Genomic DNA, 21,346 nt, shown 5'->3' on the forward strand with positions numbered 1-21,346 from the left:
TTTTGTTTTGTTTTGTTTTGTTTGTTTGTTTTGTTTTTTGAGACAGGGTCTCACTCCAGGCTGGAGTACAGTGGTGCAATCACAACTCACTGAAGTCTCGATCTCTTGGGCTCAAGCAATCCTCCCACCTCAGCCTCCCTAGTAGCTGAGACCAAGTCATGTGCCACCACGTCTGGCTAATTTTTGTATATATATTTTGTAGAGACAGGGTTTCACCATGTTGCCCAGGCTGGTCTTGAACTCCTAGACTCAGCTGATCCACCCGCCTTGGCCTCTCAATGTAGTAGGATTACAGGTGCAAACCACCATGCCCAACTCCTTCTGCTTAAATTTTTAAGTTTATTTTCATGTCTACCAGAAGAGCTTGCCTCCAGGTATCACACTCCCAATGTCACTTCTAGTTATCCTGGAGCTCAACTTTTGAAGAACAAAATTTCCCATTCCCTGTTTCCCCTACAATTAGTTTTGATAATGTGGACTCAGTCATTTTTGTTCTATATGAAAATAACTTTTTCTCTTTAATTGATACAGAAGGAAAAAAGGGTAAGTGATATATCAAAAGGTCTATGCAGAACACTCCAGTAAAATCCTTGCCCTGAAAGCCACCACTTCTCTACCTTCAGCCTCCAAGCTTTGCTCTCCCCTCCCCTCCCTCCATCCATGCCATCTCCCTTCTTGTACCCCTTCTCCTGGCAGAACTGCAAGCGTACTCACTTGAGTCTTGTTTGCCTTGGACTGTCTCCAGCTAATCCACTTTAACATCTTGTCTTGCTCTCAGATTTTATTTCTCCTTCCACCAAAATTTTAATAATGAAATAGATTTCAATTTGAGTTGGGCTGTGGTGGGGCTGAACTGGTTCCGGCAGCTCAGTCCTCCCAGGCAGCTCTGAAGCAGGGATCAGCCTTGCCACATCCCACTGCTCACTGCCAAGCTCTCAGAGCCCAACCAGAATTTGCTTGAGAGGCTGGAAGATTCTGTCTAGGGCAGAATCACACTCCCACCAAGGCTATGATGTGAGTCACAAGTATTTGGCATCAATGAGTCTGTGATAGGCATTAATACTTGCCACATGCCAACCCTGAAGCCCCTGGACTGGGCTACAGAACCACTTTGTAATTTACTTTGTGTTGCTGTGGATTTGCTGGGGCAAAGTGGGAGGTGATGCAAGGACATTCGGCGTAGGGGGTGGGAGTGGGGGTAATAGTAGTGTTTCCTTTCTGTTGCAAGGATCAACAAGCTGAACTATCAAGGTTACTACAAAAGTACTGTTTTTAATCCAACTTACCAGGCAGGAGATTGACTTGGTGTTGAATCTTAGGTCTGCCGTTAAGTGGCTTCATGACTCTGGGCAAGTCACTTTATTTATTTATTTTTAAAACAGAATGAAGGAAGAGGGCTAGATGATCTCGAAGATTCCTTTCCTTCCTAAGATTCTATGGTTTCAAATTCCAAACTCACACTGAATCAGATCTAGTCTCTGGTTACCCTTGCAGCTATCACATACAGATCTCATCTACTGGCAAATCACTTTTTCCAGCGTCCCTATTTCTGTAACAAGTACTTGTATAAACGTGAAACAAATCTTTATGCGGGTCCAAGTGCTCTGAGTACCATGAGGGCATTTCTGAGGTTTCCTGCAAGCTGCGTGTGTTCAGCAAACTACTCACTGGCAGCCATATTTTATGAAACTTACTTGCTTTTGCAGATGATTGGCAATTTTAATGATGGGTTTCTCGAGGGAGGTTTTCAAGCTATGGAATATAAATCAAAATATTAAGTAAAATAATGCTGATATGAAAAATTTTGCCCTGTGAAGCTAGGTTGTATTTTTCAGCAAAGTATATTTCATACCCTTTGGTGGTACGCAACAGCTGGAAGCCAGTCATTTATTTGAGGAACTTTCACTTAGAGGAAAACCTGTGACTTCAATTCCTCACACTTTATCAATTTGTTCTGAAAAGCCCACACATTTGTACTGTGTCGAATGTCTCTGAGGAGAGGATGGAGTTGTGTTTCTGGGAGGTGAGAGGGCAGCCAGAGGCGGGGAGCTGCAGGCATCCCAAGTACCACAGAAACCTCTGCATTTTGTTACCCTCTGCTCCTCCTCCTCCTCCAGCCACCTGCCTACCACAGATAAAAGTAACAAAGGAACTATACTAGGAAGAAAGTTATTTTCAAACTTAGCTCTGGACTTGAATTATTAAGAAAGCTAAAAAAAAATAATAATAATAACAATTTGGGCTTAGAGTGGAGATGGTATTTTTCCTACTTTGGAGTGACTGTCAAGTCCTTGAAGAAAATCAGAGTGTTTCCATCTGGGATTTATACAGCAATTCTAATCCTATATGCTGTCAGGTGTGGGATGTGACTGAGACTCGAGATTACCAGCTATATTATAAAGCCCAAGTTTAGACTTCAGATATATCTACTCTAGGCCTTGGTAACAGGAAGTGCAATTATATACACTTTTCAGGTATTTATTTAAGGGTTTGAAGTGTTTTGTTACTAAATGGGAGGCAGTATAATCTCTCCCTAATAAGAAATATTTCAGGGGCCCCTCCAGCCCCACTGAGACAAAGGGCAGAGTAACAGAAGTGCTGAGGAAATTTTCCCAGAGACCTATCCCATTTTTCCTGCCTTCAAGATAGCACATTTAATGGGCTGGATCTCCAGTGTGTGGTGCCACTGTCCAGGGACCACAGCTAAACCTAACATGCTGTCACAGCAACATGCTGGAGACCCAGTCTTGGGTGGACTATCTTGATGGTTTTTAAGAATGTGTCAAGTGAAAAATATTACCATGTGAACTGCTAAGATTTTTATCGATCCTAATGCTGCCAAGTCTCCACATTTCCTGATGTCTAGTTTTCTCTTCAGCGGCAAAACACAGTGGTCTGTGGCCCCTTGAAACTCTAGGGGGCATGTTGCTGCCTGTTTTCTTGCACAGGAGTTGCCCCGCACTCCCCTGGGCAGTGACCTATCCCAGGTCTTCTGTGCTCTTTCATATAGGATCTCAGCTAGTCCTTCAAAATCCCAGGAAGTAGAAATCACTGCCTTCATCGTACAGATGAGGAGATGGAGGTATGAAGTGATTAAAGGACCACTCGGGTCATGCAGCTGGCACCCAGTTGAGGATTGTACCTGATCTCAAAACCCATCCCCTTTCTTTTACATCACATTTCCTCCCTGCAGCAGACACTACGGGCAGCCCACCCAGATCCCCTTTCCTGCCAGAGCACCAATGTCCCAGCTCTCGTGCCTGTTGGCTGCTCACAGCTCACAACTGACACAAACGGCTGGCCCCCTTGCCTCAATGCAGGGCAAACTCCATGCAATTCCTACTGCAGAGCTCTGGGAGGGACCAGCCTTCGCTCCTTCCCCACTGGACCCTGCTTTCCCTTCCCTCTTTCCCCTCTTAGGAGCACTTTCTCAAATCACATGCATAGGAATCTCCGTCAAAGACTGCTTCTAGGGGATGGGACCTAGGGTGTTCTCCTTTGAGCTCCGAGTTGTCCTAACTCCATCCCTATTCTGTTTTTGTTTGTCTGTCTTCCTATTTGTGAACCCATTTAAGTAAAGACATTCATTTTTTCCCTCAGTCATCTGTCCTCCATAAGCACTAATCCCTACAGGGAAAATAATTTCTTACATCTAATTCAAGTGCTTTCAGTTGCAGCATTAGCCCACTTTTTCTCAGAAGAAAAACCAAGCAGTCTTTTATCGCTGATGCAATTAGCAGAAGACTAGAAATGGACATCCTTTCTCTTTCTGGGTTTCTACATGCCAGAATGTAAGCTGGAAGATGGCAGGGCCTCTTCGCATTTACTGCTGTACTCCTAGCATGGAGAACAGCATCTGCTGTAGAGTAGGTAGGACCTCTGCACAGTTCATGAATGAAGTGGGTGGGAATATACCAACACAGGGACTAGGTATCTCATGGTGCAGGGAGTGGTTCCTCTCTCTAGCTACTGCCCTTGCATCTAGTGGCCTCCCAGTGTGCAGGTGATGAAACTGTCAGTTCTGATGAAACAGGTAAGGCTCTACAGGAGTTCTGTTCTTAGAAGGCTCCTGCAGCCAGGCTGCTCTGCCTCTTGTTTACTGGCATCATGCTACGGCTTGTTATTAAAGCAGCAGTGACACTGCAGGAATCCTTTGAATTTCCCCTTAGTTGGACCCTTACCATCTCCGACCCAAGCCTTCCTTCCCAATTGGTAAAACAAAATCTTGGTCCTGACGCACTACATTGATGTGATAATTTAGGGTTTAAAAACCATTGAGTTATATCCAAAAATCTCAGGGGTTCTCCAGGTATTTCCCTGTTCTTCTTTAGCATATCACCATTATCAGCCCACATTGCACCTCAGCTCACATTAGCTTGTTACTGAAGTTCCTCTTCAAACCACACACCAGCCTGAAATGTTTCAGCAGTGTTCCTTCCCTTATAATTTTTTCAGAGAAGAGTACCAGCAAGTCAATTTCACTTCAATCTCCCTCTCTCCAGCCAACTCTGACATGTCTGGAAATTTATAGTGATTTTTGGATGGAGAGTATCTCTACTAGGATAGGTTTGTAATGTTCCCTTCAATAAGTATTTATTTTATGTTTCCAGCATGCCTGGGCTAAATGGCAAATACATGCACTGGAACTATTACAGTGCAGATGGCTGCTTTTGTACCATTAGCTGGAAAGGATTCAGCAGATATCTATCAGGTTAAACAAGAAGGTATTTGGCTGTCACCTCATTACTCAGCCCTGCTTGGCTAGAATTCTATAATTCTAGATTTCTTCTAAGTGTGACTGCAAAGCCCCACCATTTAGTAATGCACATATAGTCAAAAGATGATTCACAGTGGAATGACCTTTTCAGAAAATCATGAACTGACTCCTGGACAGAATATGGAGGGGCTCAGATCACCATGGAACAAAGTAAGCACACCTGTTTGCCCCTTAAGGAACTACTGCCTTTGTATTAGACAGGTGCAAGGTAGAAGCTATGCAGACCCATTTAAGTACTGAACAAAAGCAACCCTAGAAAAGTTACTAATGCCATTTACTGAGGCACCCATGTTGTATTGTCAGTGTTTAATGTAGGATTAAGAATATTAGACTGTTTTCTCATCAAGAGAGGATTTACAGCTTAAGAAAACAGTTCAGCTTCTCTGCTATAGAGAAAAGTGGTTGCGTTTCCTTCCCTGGAGATGTCAAAGAAGAGTCAGACAAGGAGGTTTCCAAGTTACAGACCCTAGGTGAGAAATAAGAAGTGGTGTTGGGCATTGGTCTTCTGCTCCCAATCTTGTATTTTTAGCAAGAATTTGGATGAAGCTACAGAAGATGCATTTATCCAATACTGCAGAGAGATACGGCTAACACACTGGACAATATAATTTGTATTCAATACATTCTAGAACACTGAGATGGAACTAAATAAGAGAAAATCTAATAGACGTAAAGTAGCCTACACTCAGGTTACTAAGTCACCCGCCCGACTAAGGACAGTCCATAAAAAAGGGCATGGAGATTTTATGAGCCAGCACTGGACACACATGCGAAACATGGCATGCCGTCTTAGGCAGGATCTGCACATAGCAGCTAGTCCTAGAACAAGGAGCCATGTTTACATTAGTTAGAATACTTCTGCAGTATTATGTACCTTTTAGATGTATTTATATTTAGATATATTTATAGGACTCATTTTATACAGAAATTACACACTGGAGTAAATCCAGATGAAGGCAACCTGGATGTGGAAGCATCTGAAAAATATATAAATATAAGGAACAGACACAGAAACTGAGGACTTCTAAACAGAGATGATTTGGAGAAAAGATGTGACAAGCATCTTTCAACACTTAAAGCCTTAAGAGCTGCCACTAGCAAAATGTGGTACAATTTGAGCACTAAAATTAATACATGGTGATAATAGACTATAATTAATTAAATAATAAAATAATCCATGAGCCAATGCTAACAGCAAATATCCAAACCTTAGATTCGAAGGGCTAGCAGATGGAAAAGAGAGTAAAGTTATTTTTATAGACAGGTGAGTTGAAGCTACATCACTTTAGGTCTAATACAGAAAAGAACCTGCTGACAGTTAATAAACAATAAAACCACAGGGCAGAACTAGCCCAAGCATTTTCAAAGATCCTCATAGTCTGCCAAATAATTGTGCAATCTTATTCATAGTATCTAAACCTTTGCCCTCTAGTAAGAGTGGGAATTAACCTTTACTGAATGTCTAATGGTTATCAAGCAAATATTTTACGTAATCTTTCCAATGACTTAGTGAGATACGTATTATTATCTCTCCTTTACAGAAAAAGGAAGGTACAGTAACCTATGCAATGTGACGCAGAGTGTCAGAGCTGGGATTTGAACCTAGGTATATCGAACTCCTTCCACCACACCACAGCGTACGTAACACACATGGAGTGGTTGGAGGAGACCCTGGAGCCGCCACACCTCAAGCTGGTGTGTCATGACTCTTTAATGGTTATGCTTTCCTCATCTACTCAGCCAGACAGGGAAACTATTACTGTCATTCCTCTGGATTGTAAGAGGAAGACTGGGGCGGTTTTTCTAGAAGTCTATTGTTAGATGAGTCTGAATTGGGTGAGATATCTCCACCCACTCCCCTCCCACAGTGCCCTTGTTTGCCCTTCTGTTGAATATGAGTCAGTTTACCTGATCAGTCCACTTTGTTAACTTCCTCTTTTTCAGAGACTGTTCACCTGACCACTTAGAAACCAGGGTTCCCTGGCAGTCTAGAATAGTTAGGGGAAAATCTGACACTGCTGATAACATCTACAAGTTCAAACATACCAATGAGTGATTTAACGGATGAAGGAAAAGTGCAGTTACAGAGGACAAATGGCTGCCCTGTTATCACCGTTTTGTGTTAGAAGAGTAAGAACATTTAAATTACAGTGCATAGGCCTAGAATGATCTTCCCCTTATTTTGAAAGTGTGACTATGTCTAAGGAATTTTCTAGGTTTTGTATACGGACATAACATAGAATCTCCTACCTTCTGCTCATGTCTCCTAAGGCCAGAGAAGGTAATTGGGATTTGATCTTTCTTTAGCATATTTAAAAATGCAATGTTCATATATCTGTCTGCTTTCAGACCACTGGTTTTCGCTGCCTCTTCCTCCTGGAGTTTCCTGAGACCAGTCATTTTGTTCCCTCTATTTATTTATTTATTTCACAAGTATCTCCTGAGCCTCTCTGTGCTGCGTGTCAGGAGTACGGCAATGAAACAGACAGACACAGCTCTTGCCTTCATCAGGGCTCAATGACCTGGCTATTGAGACAGACACGAAACAAAAAATTACACAGGTAGAGATTCACACTCAACAAAGAGTCCACATCTCTCTACAGCATCCAGCACAGAGCTTGGCACATGATGGGTGCTTCTACATGAATATGTGAGTGCTGTTTCTGTGAAATATGCAGAAAAACTGACCAGCTGAGTTCATCCTAGCATCTGAATTCAACGCTTTGACTTTCAGAGTGGGGGAAAACTGGAAAAATCAGGAGATCTGTGTTCTAGTTCCTGCCTTCCCACAACTACTAGCATTGTCTTGGGTGAGTCACTTAGTTTCTCTGAGCCTGCTTGCTTGCTTGCTTACTTGTAGAGTAAAGTCTAAGTACAAGGACCCCTCATTAATAGTAAAATGGCTGCTGTCAGAGGTCTTCTAGTCCAGCCCCACACACCTTGCCAGAAAGACAAGGCATAGCTGGAGCTGAGGTCTTCCTAAAACAAATGGCTCTAGCATAGGGGTCTGTGTCAAAGTCAGAGCTGCTGGGAAGATGGATTAGCAGCTGGAAGGCATGAATTCCCTGGACCATGACACTAATAATCTATGTCTGAACATGGGAAACACTGCACTTGACTTACCACCCACTGACTGTTGAAAGACGAACACTTTTTATACGCTAGGAACACTAGGTTGTATTTCTAGACAACAGGTCAGAGGAGACAGGAAATTACAGACATGGTTTTTCATTGTATGTTTTTACAAGTGGAAAAAAAAAACTAATTTTCCATCCACTCTGATAGTCAGTAGAAAATGGCTTAAAAACTTGAGGGCAGTTGTCAGAATTACCTTGAATGACCTTGAGCACTAGTCTAAAGCATGATTAGGGTGATTTGGCACCATAATTTCAGCAGGTTCGGGGCACAGTCCCCACACTAAGGTCTCAATGGTTTTTTTCTCCCAGCAAGAAAAAATAGGAAAAATCCTAATGAATGCAGATCATCTTTAAAAGAAATACCTGTAACTTAGAAAGCTAAGATGAAGCAACGACACAGCCTGCTGTCTGAGCCTGAAGGAGCAGGCCAAAATACTAGGTCTGAATAAACTAGGGACAAATAGTCTTTGGAAACCCAGAACTTCATTAATAAGATCACTAATAGGCAGCAAAAGATTATCTCATACTCTTTGAATTCTGGAGTAAGCAAATGAGAGAAGGCTCAGACATGGACCCTTTCTTCCCCCTGCTACAGATTCCGGCGGTTGCATTCCTCACCTACCTGGGGCAAATACACAGAGCCTTTGCTACAGTTTCTTTTCTTTTGCTTTCCCATCAGAGCTACTAACTTTTGCTTACTTGCTCCAAAATGTTAGAAAGCAAGTGGCCAGGCTTTCTCACACAACAACTACATCCTTCACATAGCACTTCCTGGTCCTCCTGTCTCTCAGCAACTGAGCCCCAATAATCTAGCCAGAGGAAAGCATCATTTCCACTAGAGTCCCTTTGGATAAGAGGCTGCTACCAAGCAGCATCTCTGTGGCCATTTCCCAAACCCCTAAGCTCGGTCTAACTTTGAGATGAGCTCTTCTCAAATCACTGTAAATTTGAGCCAATCACAGCCACTAAGGTCTCAGGACACTATCCCAATTCAGCCTTCCTGAGATCCGTCCTCCCAGAAGGCAGGGCAGCCCAAGAAGCCCAGGTGTGGCATCTCAGAAAGAGAAGAAACCTAGACTCCCTCACTACTCAGCCTGTCCACTTTTGTTAAACTCTCCCAACATGAGAGGTCAGCCTGAACCACCGCAGTCTTCCATCCCCTCAGACCAGATCTCATGCTGGGACATGCCTCCTCCAGCCCTGTTCTTTCCCTCTTGGCACAAAGAGACAACTGGCTCCTGAAGGTAGGATCCATAGTGAGAGAAATTCTCTAGGGGTACCTCTTCAGGGGTGGTTGAGCCATCAAGAAGTCTCAGGGGAAGGAAGGTTAGGACTCTGTCCTACCTTGTCACTGTCCACTGTGTTCTGAGAGGTCCTAGAAGCAATGGAGATGGTGTCTGGTTGGCTGCTCCCATCCCCCTGGCTGTCAATATCCTCCACTCCATCCCTGCAGGAAGAAGAGAAAAAAAACAGGGGTGGGGGTGGGGGGAACCACTGTGGGTTTAGAGCACACAAGGATTTCCGGTTGGGTGGGCAGAGCAGCGCCTCGCACTTTCTAGCAGGGATTTGTCTAAAATTATCCTGCTAAAGAGAGTGGCCCTATGCGATTTTCAGTGATGTCACTTCTTGCACTTAGTAAATACATAATCACTATGTTGATAACTGAACGCAAAATGACCCCCTTTCCCAAAACTCCTCCAGCCCATGCTGCAGAGGGGGTGTATGTATATGTGAATATATATATACACATATATATATGTATTTATACATATATACATATATATACACACATATATATATATATTTGGGAATGGGTCTATAACAGGCAGTAGGAAGATATATATCCTACTTAGAGCCTAGGCTTCTATTCAAGTGATTAGGTCATTTCAATAATCCCAAATTCAGGGTATTCAAGTTTTTGTACATGCTGTAATTAGGATGAGGGTTCATTTACAGTTGGCCTATAAAGAAAACAGAAGTGATAAGATTTCTTTTATTTTTTCATTTTAATTTTTTGAGATGGAATCTCATTCTGTCGCCCAGGCTGGAGTGCAGTGGCGTGATCTTGGCTCACTGCAACCTTTGCCTCCCAGGGTCAAGCAATTCTCCTGCCTCAGATTCCCAAGTAGCTGGGATTCCAGGCTCCTGCCATCACGCCCAGATAATTTTTGTATTTTTTTGTGGAGATGGGGTTTCACCATGTTGGCCAGGATGGTCTCAAACTCCTGACCTCAGGTGATCCGCCCGCCGCGGCCTCCCAAAGTGCTGAGATTACAGGTGTGAGCCACTGCACCCAGCCAAGATTTCTTTTAAACTTAAGTTTCTTCTGTTCAGGAAAACAGGTTGAGTGGAATATTGTCTCCAGGGGCTATTATCTTTGGGAAATTCCTGCTATTGGACCTTCAACTCCTGGGTGTGGAGAAGGAATTTATTGCCTTCATCTGGCTGGGTTTTGAGGATCTCATGCGTGTTTATGATGATTTCTTATCAATACAGACAGCCAAGGCATTTTCTCAAAGATTGGAGAACAGTCACAGGTTCCACAGCAGCTTTGGAGCCAGCTGTGCTGCTGTGTGTCAGCTAAGACCATCTCCTGAGTGCACCCCCGGCATTTAGACCCCTTCCTGGGCCCCGGACCATACAGCTGTCCCACTCCCACATTCTTTCAGCTCTCCAGTTGTAGAACTGTGCCCCTATCCTGTGTCAAGCCCACAGCATGGCCAAGAGGGGCTGGATGTCTGGAAACTGATGAAGGCTGCAAGGTCTGTGCCAGGAAAAGCTGGGGGAGATGTGGGGTTAGGGTTGGGGTTAGGTGAATTAGCACAGGAAACGACAGCTCTTCCAATGGGCGCTTTTATAAAGGACACCCTGATGCTGCTTGTGGAGAAGTAATGGCATCAGGGGACAGGGAAACTGAAAGCCTGAGAATCCTACCACATGAACAAAGTGCCACAAATAATGAATTCACCTCAAAGGGTTTAAATAATTACACTCTGGTATACGTGTGGATGTATGTGGATGTGTGTGTATGCAAGTACCCAGGCATGTGCACATGTATACACACAATGTCTATTCATCATAAAAAGTATTTTCTCCCACCCAGAACACTTCTAAGTCAACTGCTCTCTCACCATCATTTGTGGGCTTGGGAAATGTCAATTTATTTTAATAACATAAGCCACACATTCGTAGGAAGGAAAATCTGCTGTAAAAAGAATTTATGTGACGCATTTCAAAACCAAAAATAAAGGACTTTTAGATCATCTGTTGTTTTGGATTAACTGGGCCAGTGCTCCCCATCATGTGTAGACAGTTGAGAGCTGGCTGTACTTTCTGCTTCCTGCTATTCTGGCCCATGGTGGGCCCTTCTGGTCCACTCCAGATGAAGTAACTTCTGGGGGATGTGGGGAGCCCACCTAGGAGTGTGGGTAGTATTCCCCAACCAATGAACTCCTCTATAAACTGTCCCCATATCCAGGAATCCAAGATAATGGAATTATAGACTACCTGGTTATTCTCTGCAGAGTATGCCAAGGTTTCTCACCCACCCATCACAGGACAAGAGAAAAGGTCGGAGCGGAGAAAAGTTAGGGGCATTTCCAAGATACGCATTTCCCATATTCTAGAAATGCCCAAACTCTCCTACTATAGGAAAAAGGGGCAATGTCAGGGTAAATAACCCTAGTCAGCCTCACCTGAGTATCCTCTCTCACTATGATCCTAGACCACCATTTCTTTATACTTGTTTCCTTTCTAATTTCTTTATTAAAGTATGGATTCCCTGAGGCATGGCCTGTCTCCACTGCTAGACTTTAGTCCAACCCCTCCTTACCTGGACTCTGGACATAGATAACTGACATCAAAATGATCCCTCCCCCAGAGTAGTTACAATTCCTCCATGCAGCACTGAGGAGGTGACTTTATCCTGGTCATGCAGGTGTTGGGGCTTCTGCCCCACGGAGGTTTCTCTACCTTAGTCACATCCTTCTTTTGGCTACCACCTTGCTCAGGACCAATGTTGCTGCTGCTTCATAGGCCCTGAAATGGCTCCCTACACTGCTTGTCCTGGTTGGTACCTAAGGGTCAACTAAATCCTCCAGCTTTATTCCATTCAGGTACAGGGGAGGAGGGAAGAACCTGTTACCACCAATGACCATCTCTGTTAGAACCCTGTTTTTTTTCTTCAAAATGTATGTGAAGTTTTTGTATGCTTTCTTTGGAAGTATCCCCCAAAAGAGTCATTAGAAGTGTAGGTGTCACATGGAGACTTGGGAAAGACATACTTAAGAAGTCATCCATGGGTTTAGAGGAAACTGGGATTCAGAAGGGTCCAGAAAGATATAAGAAATAAGTCCTCTTCTGCCCAATGACATTGCTTATCATAGGTGAATGAAGGCGAGGTCTCTGTGGGTGTTGCAATAAAAGCTGCAATGAAACCACCACTCCACACGTTACAGTACACAAAGCCCTTTCACTATCCAACCAGTCCAGCGTTCCTCCACTCTAGGGCTCATCTAAAGTCCCCTTTCTTTGAATTCTTATCGCATTTATGATCCCTATTGGTGGTTCTTCTGGTCTATTTCATGTGAGACATGGCTATTAGATGGCTTTTAAGGGAATCGACTCATCTTACACTTCCTTTAACCTTGTAGCACCTAGCAGAGTGTTTATCAAATAAGAGGTGCTCAGTGAAGCCCTGCTGAATTTGACACTCATGAGATGCTTAAAGATGAGATGATTCATCCTAGGTGGAACTCACAGGCCTTCCTGGAAAGTGCCACCTGCAGGGCACATCCCCCTTCAGAAGCAAAGATTCATCCCATTCCCGTGCCCGGAAGCCTGTGAGGCAGGCAGTGCTGGAGGGAGAGGCGCTTGTTACCTCTTACTATTGTTCCTCTGTTTGGCTGGTGTTTTGGGGAGCTGAAGTGGCTCCTTTAAAGCTCCTTTCAGGTGAATGATCCTTTCTTGAATCACTTCTCGAATGTTCTTGATCCACTCCTGCTTGGTTTCGATGTTGGAGGCCTAGAGTGCCACAGGGAGAGAGACTGAGAACCCCAACTCCCATCACCTCGCCAAAAACAGCTCTCAACCCTCCTGCAGTCTTCATCTGTTATTTTCAAGGATTCCAAATGTCTGGGGAGTTTATTTATCATTTCATACTTATGACTCTTTAATACCAGAAACAGGCTTCTCCAACTCCCAGAACAGTGCTCTGACCTCAAGACTCAATGCAGAATTACTTGTATGAGAGTAATTGTCAAAGTATTTCATAACCCATAAGGCACTGACCAATCCTGATATCTGCCCTGGAGCTGGAACAGAATCTGGAAGTTCCCCCTGGGACAGGGATTAACACCTGGGTTGCTAGATCCAGGGGAGGTCTAGTGGGCACTGGGAGGGGCAGCATCTACTTCCCAATCAGTATGGATATATGTCAGGATGCTCACCTAGCATGGCTCCACAGACTTGAACTGACTAGCAGTCAGTCCTGGGCTTGTGGCAAGCTAACTCTGTTAACTAAGGCACTGCTATCATTTTATGATGATTCCATTTGTCTTGGTAAAATTTTTTTTCTGGTAATTCTGCCTCACAACAGGTAGCAGCTATGCTGGCAGTTCAGAGTGAACAAGTGTGAAGCTTTTGTCGGGGTTGGACCATCTTTTCCTTGGTGATGGGCACTTTCCTGACAAGCAAATGACTGCTAGGAGCTCCATCAGCTGCATGATCGCTGCTCAGCCAGGCTAACATCACTGCTGTGCCCCAGAGAGCTGCAATGACTCCTCAAGGCCATCCTCTAATGAAAGGCCCCCTCTTGACACTTCTCCCCATCAGCATGGTCCCCATACTAATGTGATTTACTAGGGGCTCAAGAACATAGGTTCCCAGGGAATAAGGTCCATATCTTGTACATGGTTATCCCCCACCACACTAGGCACTATACCTTTTACACAGAAGCTATTTAGGAAAAAATGTCAAATGAATGTAGAGCAAATCAAGGTGCCTTTTGTCAAAGGGTCAATTGTTCTTGCCACTTGAAGGAGGACATACGGACAGAGCACAGTTTAAGTGGGCCCTGCTGAGCTGGCCCCGCAGGCCACTCCCTGCCCTCTTCCCTGTTGGTCACACATGTGCATGCACTTGAAGAGACCATGCATCTTTGAGATTCTGGGTCTACCTTCAGGATAGAATTTGCTTCCCAATACTCATGTGATGCTACCATTTCCAAGAGAGGCCCATGGCTCAGTAGAGTCTCTGCGCCTTAGCTTTTAGGCATCACTTGCCCACCCCTACTTCTATTACCCCAACCCTAATCTTGTGCCTAGCAGAGAGCAGTACTTACTTTCAGCACTGTTTTATTGTCTGAGGATGGGGTGCGCCCAGACCACAAGGCGAATTTGCAGGGATCGCCCTCCACGTGCTCGGTCACACCCAGCTCTGAGGTCTGTAGACAGGAAATGCCTGTGAGAGGCGGGGAAGGGGAGGGCAGTGGGGAAACTTAGGGCTGGGGTGGGAAGGGAAAGGCAACAAAGAGGAGAGGACCGAGGGAGGGGCTTCTGTCAATCAAACTTTAACAGATTGGATATTCTGTTCATCTACCCAGGATGGAAGGACCTACAGGCACGTGCCTGATTAGCAGGTACCAGGGAGGGAAGGTGAAGAGGGAGGTGCTAAAAGCAAACAGAAAGAAGAACTGTGAACTCTAAAATGCAGACGTGGGAGGTGAGTGGGGTGCTTTCCAAATAGGAGACATTTTCATTTGTCCAGGATGGTTTTGGTGTGGAGGCCAGGGAGGAGATGAGATGAGTGTGTCCAGATCCCTTCCTGCCCATGGGTTCTATGAAAGCAGGGAGTCTTGTCTTATCCCACCTGCCCCACCTACCAGTAGCTTGTTCTTGTAAACATATTTCGTGTGTCCTGAAGAGTCTTTGATTTCCTTGCTAAAAACCAAGGAGATCTCAAAGAGGAACAAGTGCCGCTCCCGCCCCTTCCGGATCAGCGACTTCGGGTCCCACACTTGAAAGGCATCCTGGAGAATCAACTCCCCCTGCACATCCAGGTTCTCGTCGAACCCTGAAAAACATCCATTTTCACCCTGTGGAGTTTCTCTACTGCCACAGTCAGGGGGACCATGTTGCACTCCCGTCTTGGAGAAAGGCCTCTCTTATTGTTAGTCCTCAGTTCCTAAAGGGTTTTTCTCTCTTTGCTAACTCCAGAGACTGCTGAACACTTCCATAGACATCTCTGAGCATTGCAATTAGATCTCTCCTGACCCCTTCCTGCACCACGTCTTTTATATACATAACCAATATTAGTGGAATCTCCTGCAAAGGTCCTGTGCAACCTCACATCTTCACATACCCACGGTTGGCCTCCTGCAAGGGCAAATCCCATAGCTCCTTTGTCCTCCACAGCTTTCTACTGTTCCTGACTTGCAGCTATGAGTAGGGCTGAGGACAAACACTTCCTGACTGAGTGTCTTCAGTTCATCTTTATTTGTCATATTACCTTAATTCTCTTCTTTCTTCTTCTTCTTCTTCTTTTTCTTTTTCTTTTTTTTTTTTAGCACAGTGGCATGATCATGGCTCACTGTGGCCTTCAACTTCCAGGTTCAAGTGATCCTCCCACCTTAGCTTCCCAAGTAGCTGGGTCTATAGGTACATAACACCATGCCCAGGTAATTTTTGTATTTTCTGTAGAGACAAGGTCTCTACAGACCAGCTGTTGTTGCCCAGGCTAGTCTCGAGCTCAAGTGATCCTCTCACATTGGCCTCCCAAAGTGCTAGTATTACAGGCATGAGCTACCGTGCCTGGTCTACCTTAATTCCTATATTCCATTTCTAGAATTCCCCCCTTTGATTGCTTTGCACAAGACTTCAACAGTTTATATTTATACCACTTTATACAGTTTATATTTATACCACTTTAAGTTTTTAAGAGAGGCTCTCAAACTTTAATGTGCATAAGAATCACCTGGAGAGCTTGTGAAAACAAAGATTACTGCCCACCCTCCAACCTCCCCAGATATTCTGATTCAGTAGGTGTGGGGTGAGTCCATGAATGTGCACTTCTGACAAGCTCCCAGGTGCTGTTGCTGCTGCTGGTAAACAGACCGTGCATGGAGTAGCTGGATCCAGAGCATAGGTCAGGGACAGACTGGAGGAGCTGGGTACTTGCAGGTACTTCACGGTGGGGTAGAGGTGAAGGTATGAACAGAGAGGAAAGGAGTGGAGAAACTGTGTCAACAGGAGTACATTTAGATTGTTCCTGCTCAGCCTAAGGAAAATAGCCAGGGCTCCTTTGCTCTAATAATTGAGGCTTAAGGTGCTAAGGATTATCCAGGAAATATGGAGACCATATCAAGTCTCCTAAGGTGGTGGTGGTGGTGGTGGTGGTGGTATTGGTGGAGTAGGATGGAGTCCAGAAGAGATGAAACAGCCACGTGTTTACATATTTGCAACAGACTATACACATTTCCTTTAGAACCCATTAAAAATGTTAATTTTTTTTTTTTTTTTTTTTTTTTTGAGATGGAGTCTCACTCTATCGCTCAGGCTGGAGTACAGCGATGCGATCTCGGCTCACGGCAACCTCTGTCTTCTGGGCTCAGGCAATTCTCATACCTCAGCCTCCTGAGTAGCTGGGATTACAGGCATGCACCACCACAACTGGCTAATTTTTGTATTTTTAGTAGAGACCGGGTTTTGCCATGTTGGCCAGGCCAGTCTCGAACTCCTGACCTCGTGATCCACCCACCTTGGCCTCCCCAAAAAATGTCAAATCGTAACTCATCTAACAAATTCCGCCCCAGTACGGCTGCTCTGCCCACTCACTCTGCAGTGTTAAGATGACTTTACTGGAATCTTACTCTACAGGTTTCTGGTCCCAAGAAGATAGTTTCAGCTGACTGAAGTCTTATCAGAGTTGTTTGGCTGGACTTACTAACCTATGAGGACAAAATGCTGGTTGCACAAGAATGTGAATGTATTTAATGCCACTGAACGGTATATTCAAAAATTGTTAAAATGGTAAATTTATGCTATACATATTATGTACATTTTACCATAATAAAAAAATGAGCATAAGGCTGAAGATGGTATGTTTTGTGTGTGTGTGTCTGTGTGTGTTTATGTGATCAGGATTTCTGTTCATTGTGATGACCAAGGCGATGCAATGCAGATGCTACACAAACAAGCCTGCTGCGGGTTGGGAGCTCTAGCACACCAACAGTGAGGGTAATGGCCTGTGCTGGACTCTCTCATGGGCAGCAACATGTCCACATAACCTCCAGTGGCTTAGGCCTGGTCCTTCCTGGAAGCAGGGTGCTAGCCAGGTTGGTCCTTGTGGAGCCCCTCTCACACGACAAGGGCCTATGTAACTATTTGTCGTTTCTTCTCTCTTCCAGCCTTAGCTTTTTTTGTCTAACTTTATGCCACTTCCCTCTCATGATGCAAGTTCCCCCGTCTTAAGGAAGAGAGGAGGCTTCCCCAGTGCGGGGAGGACAGCTACCTTCCAGCATGCTGACATGCATGGCATCATTGGCTTTCTTTGGGACACTGAGCATCACTTCCAGGCCATCCTTGAGCTCCCCTTTCCCTTCTTCACAGCAAGTCAAAAGTTCCTGGGGGAAAAAAGTCCAGACACAATTAGGGCCATCTCCCCCAGCTTCCTCCCACCACCTAACCCACCAAGGAAATTACAGACCAGCTTCGCTCTCTGTAATGGTTCCCTCTGAGCTATAAAGAAAGTGAAGTGGGGGAAGGGGTTATCTCCAAGAATTCAACCACAATTTTTCTCTCACACTGAGCATTCTCAGCCCAATCTAGCCCAAACTAACTCAATCCAACCCAACTCCCAAATGGCTTGATCTGTAAGTCAGCAACTGAGGCATTCTCTGTCACTGGACTGCCCTCTTAGGGAAGGGACTACCCCGGTAAAGCACAAGAACAGAGGTGCAGTACTGTATAATCCAATAAAGAGAACAAAGAGGAGAATGAGAAGGATAAAGGGAAGATAAAGAGTGTGCTACGCAGCACCCATATATCCCTGCATGCTTACTGCTGACACCACTTTTATTTACAAGCCTCTACAGCCTGAATGCTGACTTCCATCCCACTGGGAACAACCTGAGGTTGCAGACTTAATAGGCTTATGACACCCCAGAGTAATAAAATATTTTTAGATCATATGGATCAGGAGTTCCTAATCTGGGGCCAATAGATGGGCTTCTAGGCTATTTCACTGTCAGATGAGGTAAGCGCGATTAAGAGAGATAAAGTGATTTTCCTCAGGTTATAGAACTCAGTGGAGGCTACGCAGAGGCCTGAATCCAGGTCCCCCGAATCCAAGTCTGGCACTTTATCCACCACATCAACCCTGTCTCTCCTATATTCTGTCCCCCATTGAGGCTTCCAAGGGCAATACCTTCTTTCTTTTACCTCCTGGGGAGCTGGGGAGTATGTCCTTTCTTTTGTATTTCCTCACTGGAGACTCAGTCATCACCATCCCCATAAAATATATACAGTATTTGGTTGGTGGAGAAAAGATCATTTCCAACTATCTTAAGAATCATAAGACTACTTGGAATGATTTTTGCCCAGACCAGAAGAATGTTGGCTTTTCATTTTTCCTATCAGGGTCACTGTATCTTGCTCACTTTGATACTGGGAAGGGAATGGTTAAGCAACAGATCTGCAATCCATACTCTCTCCTCCAGGGGGCGGGGGATGCGTGTTGAGTGGAGGTGCTTTTCCCAGAAAGAAAGAAGTTCACCACATCAAATCTTGTAAACACGTTAATGACAGACCTCTTGACAAATAACCTAATGGTACTTGCTAGCAAAAGAGGACTTATCTAGGAAATGCTTTTAATAGGATAAATCTGGTCTGTCTAGGGCTTCTTATGGTAAATAATGCTAGAATCTGTGGCTTTAGAGGCATGGCTCTCTGGAAGGTGTCACATAAGCTACGCAGCTATCTGAGTAAAAGGGGAATGTCTTTCATGACCAAATGACTCTCTTTAGGGCAGGTGATACAATGTGACATACATAATTTACAGACCTTGTAGATCAATCTGGCCTCAGCACGTCCTGATGCTGCAAGAAAAGGCTTGGAGTTGCACTGGTGGTCCTGGCCCTTTCCCATGTCACCTCTGTCTTGGAATTACTTGTATCCTTGAAATTAGTAGTCAAGCTTTATACTTGGCAAGATATCTAATTAGTGAGAGTCTGATCTAAAAATCCAATCCTTAGTGTTAGCTTGGATACACTCCCATGGGAATAAGGGAGCTTTGAGAGTCCAAAGAAGAAGTGCGCCCCCTAGAGCACATGTTTGGGAGGGAGAAGTGATCAGTGCTCAGCTCTGTCCTTGGCTCCAGTCAGTATAATGTCATCCTTGTTCAGAAAGTGATACTGACTTCTGCCAACCTAAAGTTCTCAGATTCTCCCACCCCTTTCCTTATTTTAACCTTCCCAATCTTATTTTCATACATCATAAAAGAAAATCCTGAGGTAAAACATAAGAGAAAAAACAAGAAATATGCTTCAGTTTGTGACAGAAAACACGAATTAGTTTAATCCCCCCTGCCCAAAACAATTGAGCAAGTCTACCAATCTACCAGCTGGGCCAATAAATTTTCTCTGATCCTTGCTATACTTTGTGATAAGGAGAAGGCTCCACATTTAATTTAGGATCCTTTTGTAAAGCCACAGCAGATTTACATAAAGAATACTGAGCACTCTGACATAAAGTTTCTACTTTCACGCCATATCTAAAGTGATGAACCCAGAGGATACCGATAATAAAACTGACTTTATGAAAATAAATCCCATATTATTTATTTATAGTAAAAGCTCAGCAAACTATTTTTCTCTTACTCAGCAGGCACTCTGCCAACAGCACATTTTAAAAAGACCAAAACTATCTTCTTTTCTTTTTGAGACAGAGTCTCGCTCTATTACCTACGCTGGAGTGCAGTGGCTCGATCTCAGCTCACTGCAACCTCTGCCTCCCAGGTTCAAGCAATTATCCTGCTTCAGCCTCCTGAGTAGCTGGGACTACAGGTGCATGCCACCGTGCCTGGATAATTTTTATATTTTTAGTAGAGATGAGGTTTCACCATATTGGTCAGGCTGGTCTTGAACTCCTGACCTCAAGTGATCCACCCGCCTTGGACACCCAAAGTGCTGGGATTATAGGCGTGAGTCACTGTGCCCAGCCTGTTTTCCAAAAAAAAAAAAAAAAAATTTACTTCCTCACAATCAAATTCCTGCCACTTTATTTTTCCACTTCTTAGCTACCTCTATAGGCACCTCTTCCTAAAACACTCAATTCCAGAACAAAGTTCCAGAGCCCACTCCTTCAACTGCCTACAGCAAAACACAAGCCTATTCTATCCTCAACTTCCCTCCCTTGTCTGTGCCACATAATTCATCCTAGGAGGCTTATACCTTACAGGATTAAAGGGAGAGGTAAAAAACTATATTTCTTTTAGAACTGCATCTTAGTTGATTTAAGACACTGGGAGTGTGGATAGTTGAGTCAGCACTGGTTTGTCTTTCTTTCCTTTTTTTTTTTTCTTTTTAAATTCACAACCCCACCAATTCCTGAAAAACCTTTGGGTGGGATACGTACATTAAAAACCATAAAAATCAATTTTAAAAAGTCTATTAGCAGAAGAAAAATAATTTCATTTTTTATTTTATTCATTTTTTTTTTTTTTTTGAGACGGAGTCTCACCCTGTTGCCCAGGCTGTAGTGCAGTGGCATGATATTGGCTCACTGCAGCCTCTGCCTCCGAGGCTCAAGCAATTTTCATGCCTCAGACTCCTGAGTAGCTGGGATTACAGGCACATGCCACCATGCCCAGCTAATTTTTTGTAGAGACGGGGTTTTGCCATGTTGGCCAGGCTGGTCTTGAACTCTTGACCTCAAGCAATCCACCTGCCTTGGCCTCCAAAAGTGCTGGGATTACAGGCATGAGCCACCAAGCCCAGCCATGAAAAATAATTTTAAAAGGCCAAGCATTAAGTGGGATAGGAAAGAAGAAGAAAATTATACACAAAATCTGGGCTAAGGAGATTCTACTGTAAGCAACCACAGAATTCAATGCTAACTTTCTAATAGCCACAGGTAAAGAAGGGCCTGAGCACCTGTCATTTAAAGACAGAAAGTATATCCATTTTTCAGGAGAGAGGATTCCCTATGCCCCTGTCCTGAGGTCTCACAAGAATTTCTTGTGAGCCTTTATATAAGAAATTTCAAAAAACAAAGAAGGGAAAGCAGTTCTGCCAGGACAGCTGGGGTGCCTGCACACTCTTTTCTCACGCTAGTCCTCAGTAAAGGCCGAGGGTGTGATGTCCAGTTGTAACACTTTAAGCCATTTCTGCAGGGTTGGATGGCTGGAATCCTAGAAGCAAACGCCCGTAGCCTCTTCT

At 44.2% G+C, this 21,346-nt stretch overlaps 1 protein-coding gene across 46 annotated transcripts in view; it reads right to left on the reverse strand.

The window, feature by feature from the left end:
- The window catches only part of KALRN (kalirin RhoGEF kinase), a 694,928-nt gene that overhangs the window by 217,040 nt on the left and 456,542 nt on the right, over positions 1-21,346 (reverse strand). For 43 of the 46 annotated variants that reach the window (XR_012431622.1, XR_012431621.1, XR_012431625.1 and 40 more), the window contains 5 exons: positions 17,422-17,533; positions 14,795-14,985; positions 14,255-14,356; positions 12,794-12,936; positions 9,259-9,361 (listed from right to left, as the gene is read on the reverse strand). Coding sequence is in view for 38 of the 46 variants with exons in the window: in XM_015446332.4 (XP_015301818.2) it covers positions 9,259-9,361; positions 12,794-12,936; positions 14,255-14,356; positions 14,795-14,985; positions 17,422-17,533 (651 nt within the window). In the remaining 8 variants the exon portion in view is untranslated. Of the gene's footprint in view, positions 1-9,258; positions 9,362-12,793; positions 12,937-14,254; positions 14,417-14,794; positions 14,986-17,421; positions 17,534-21,346 lie in introns of all 46 variants that reach the window. The other 3 variants (XR_012431628.1, XR_012431627.1, XR_012431626.1) reach the window with 1 other exon arrangement.

This window comes from Macaca fascicularis, chromosome 2, assembly GCF_037993035.2.
Source record: "Macaca fascicularis isolate 582-1 chromosome 2, T2T-MFA8v1.1".
Lineage (NCBI taxonomy): Eukaryota > Metazoa > Chordata > Mammalia > Primates > Cercopithecidae > Macaca > Macaca fascicularis.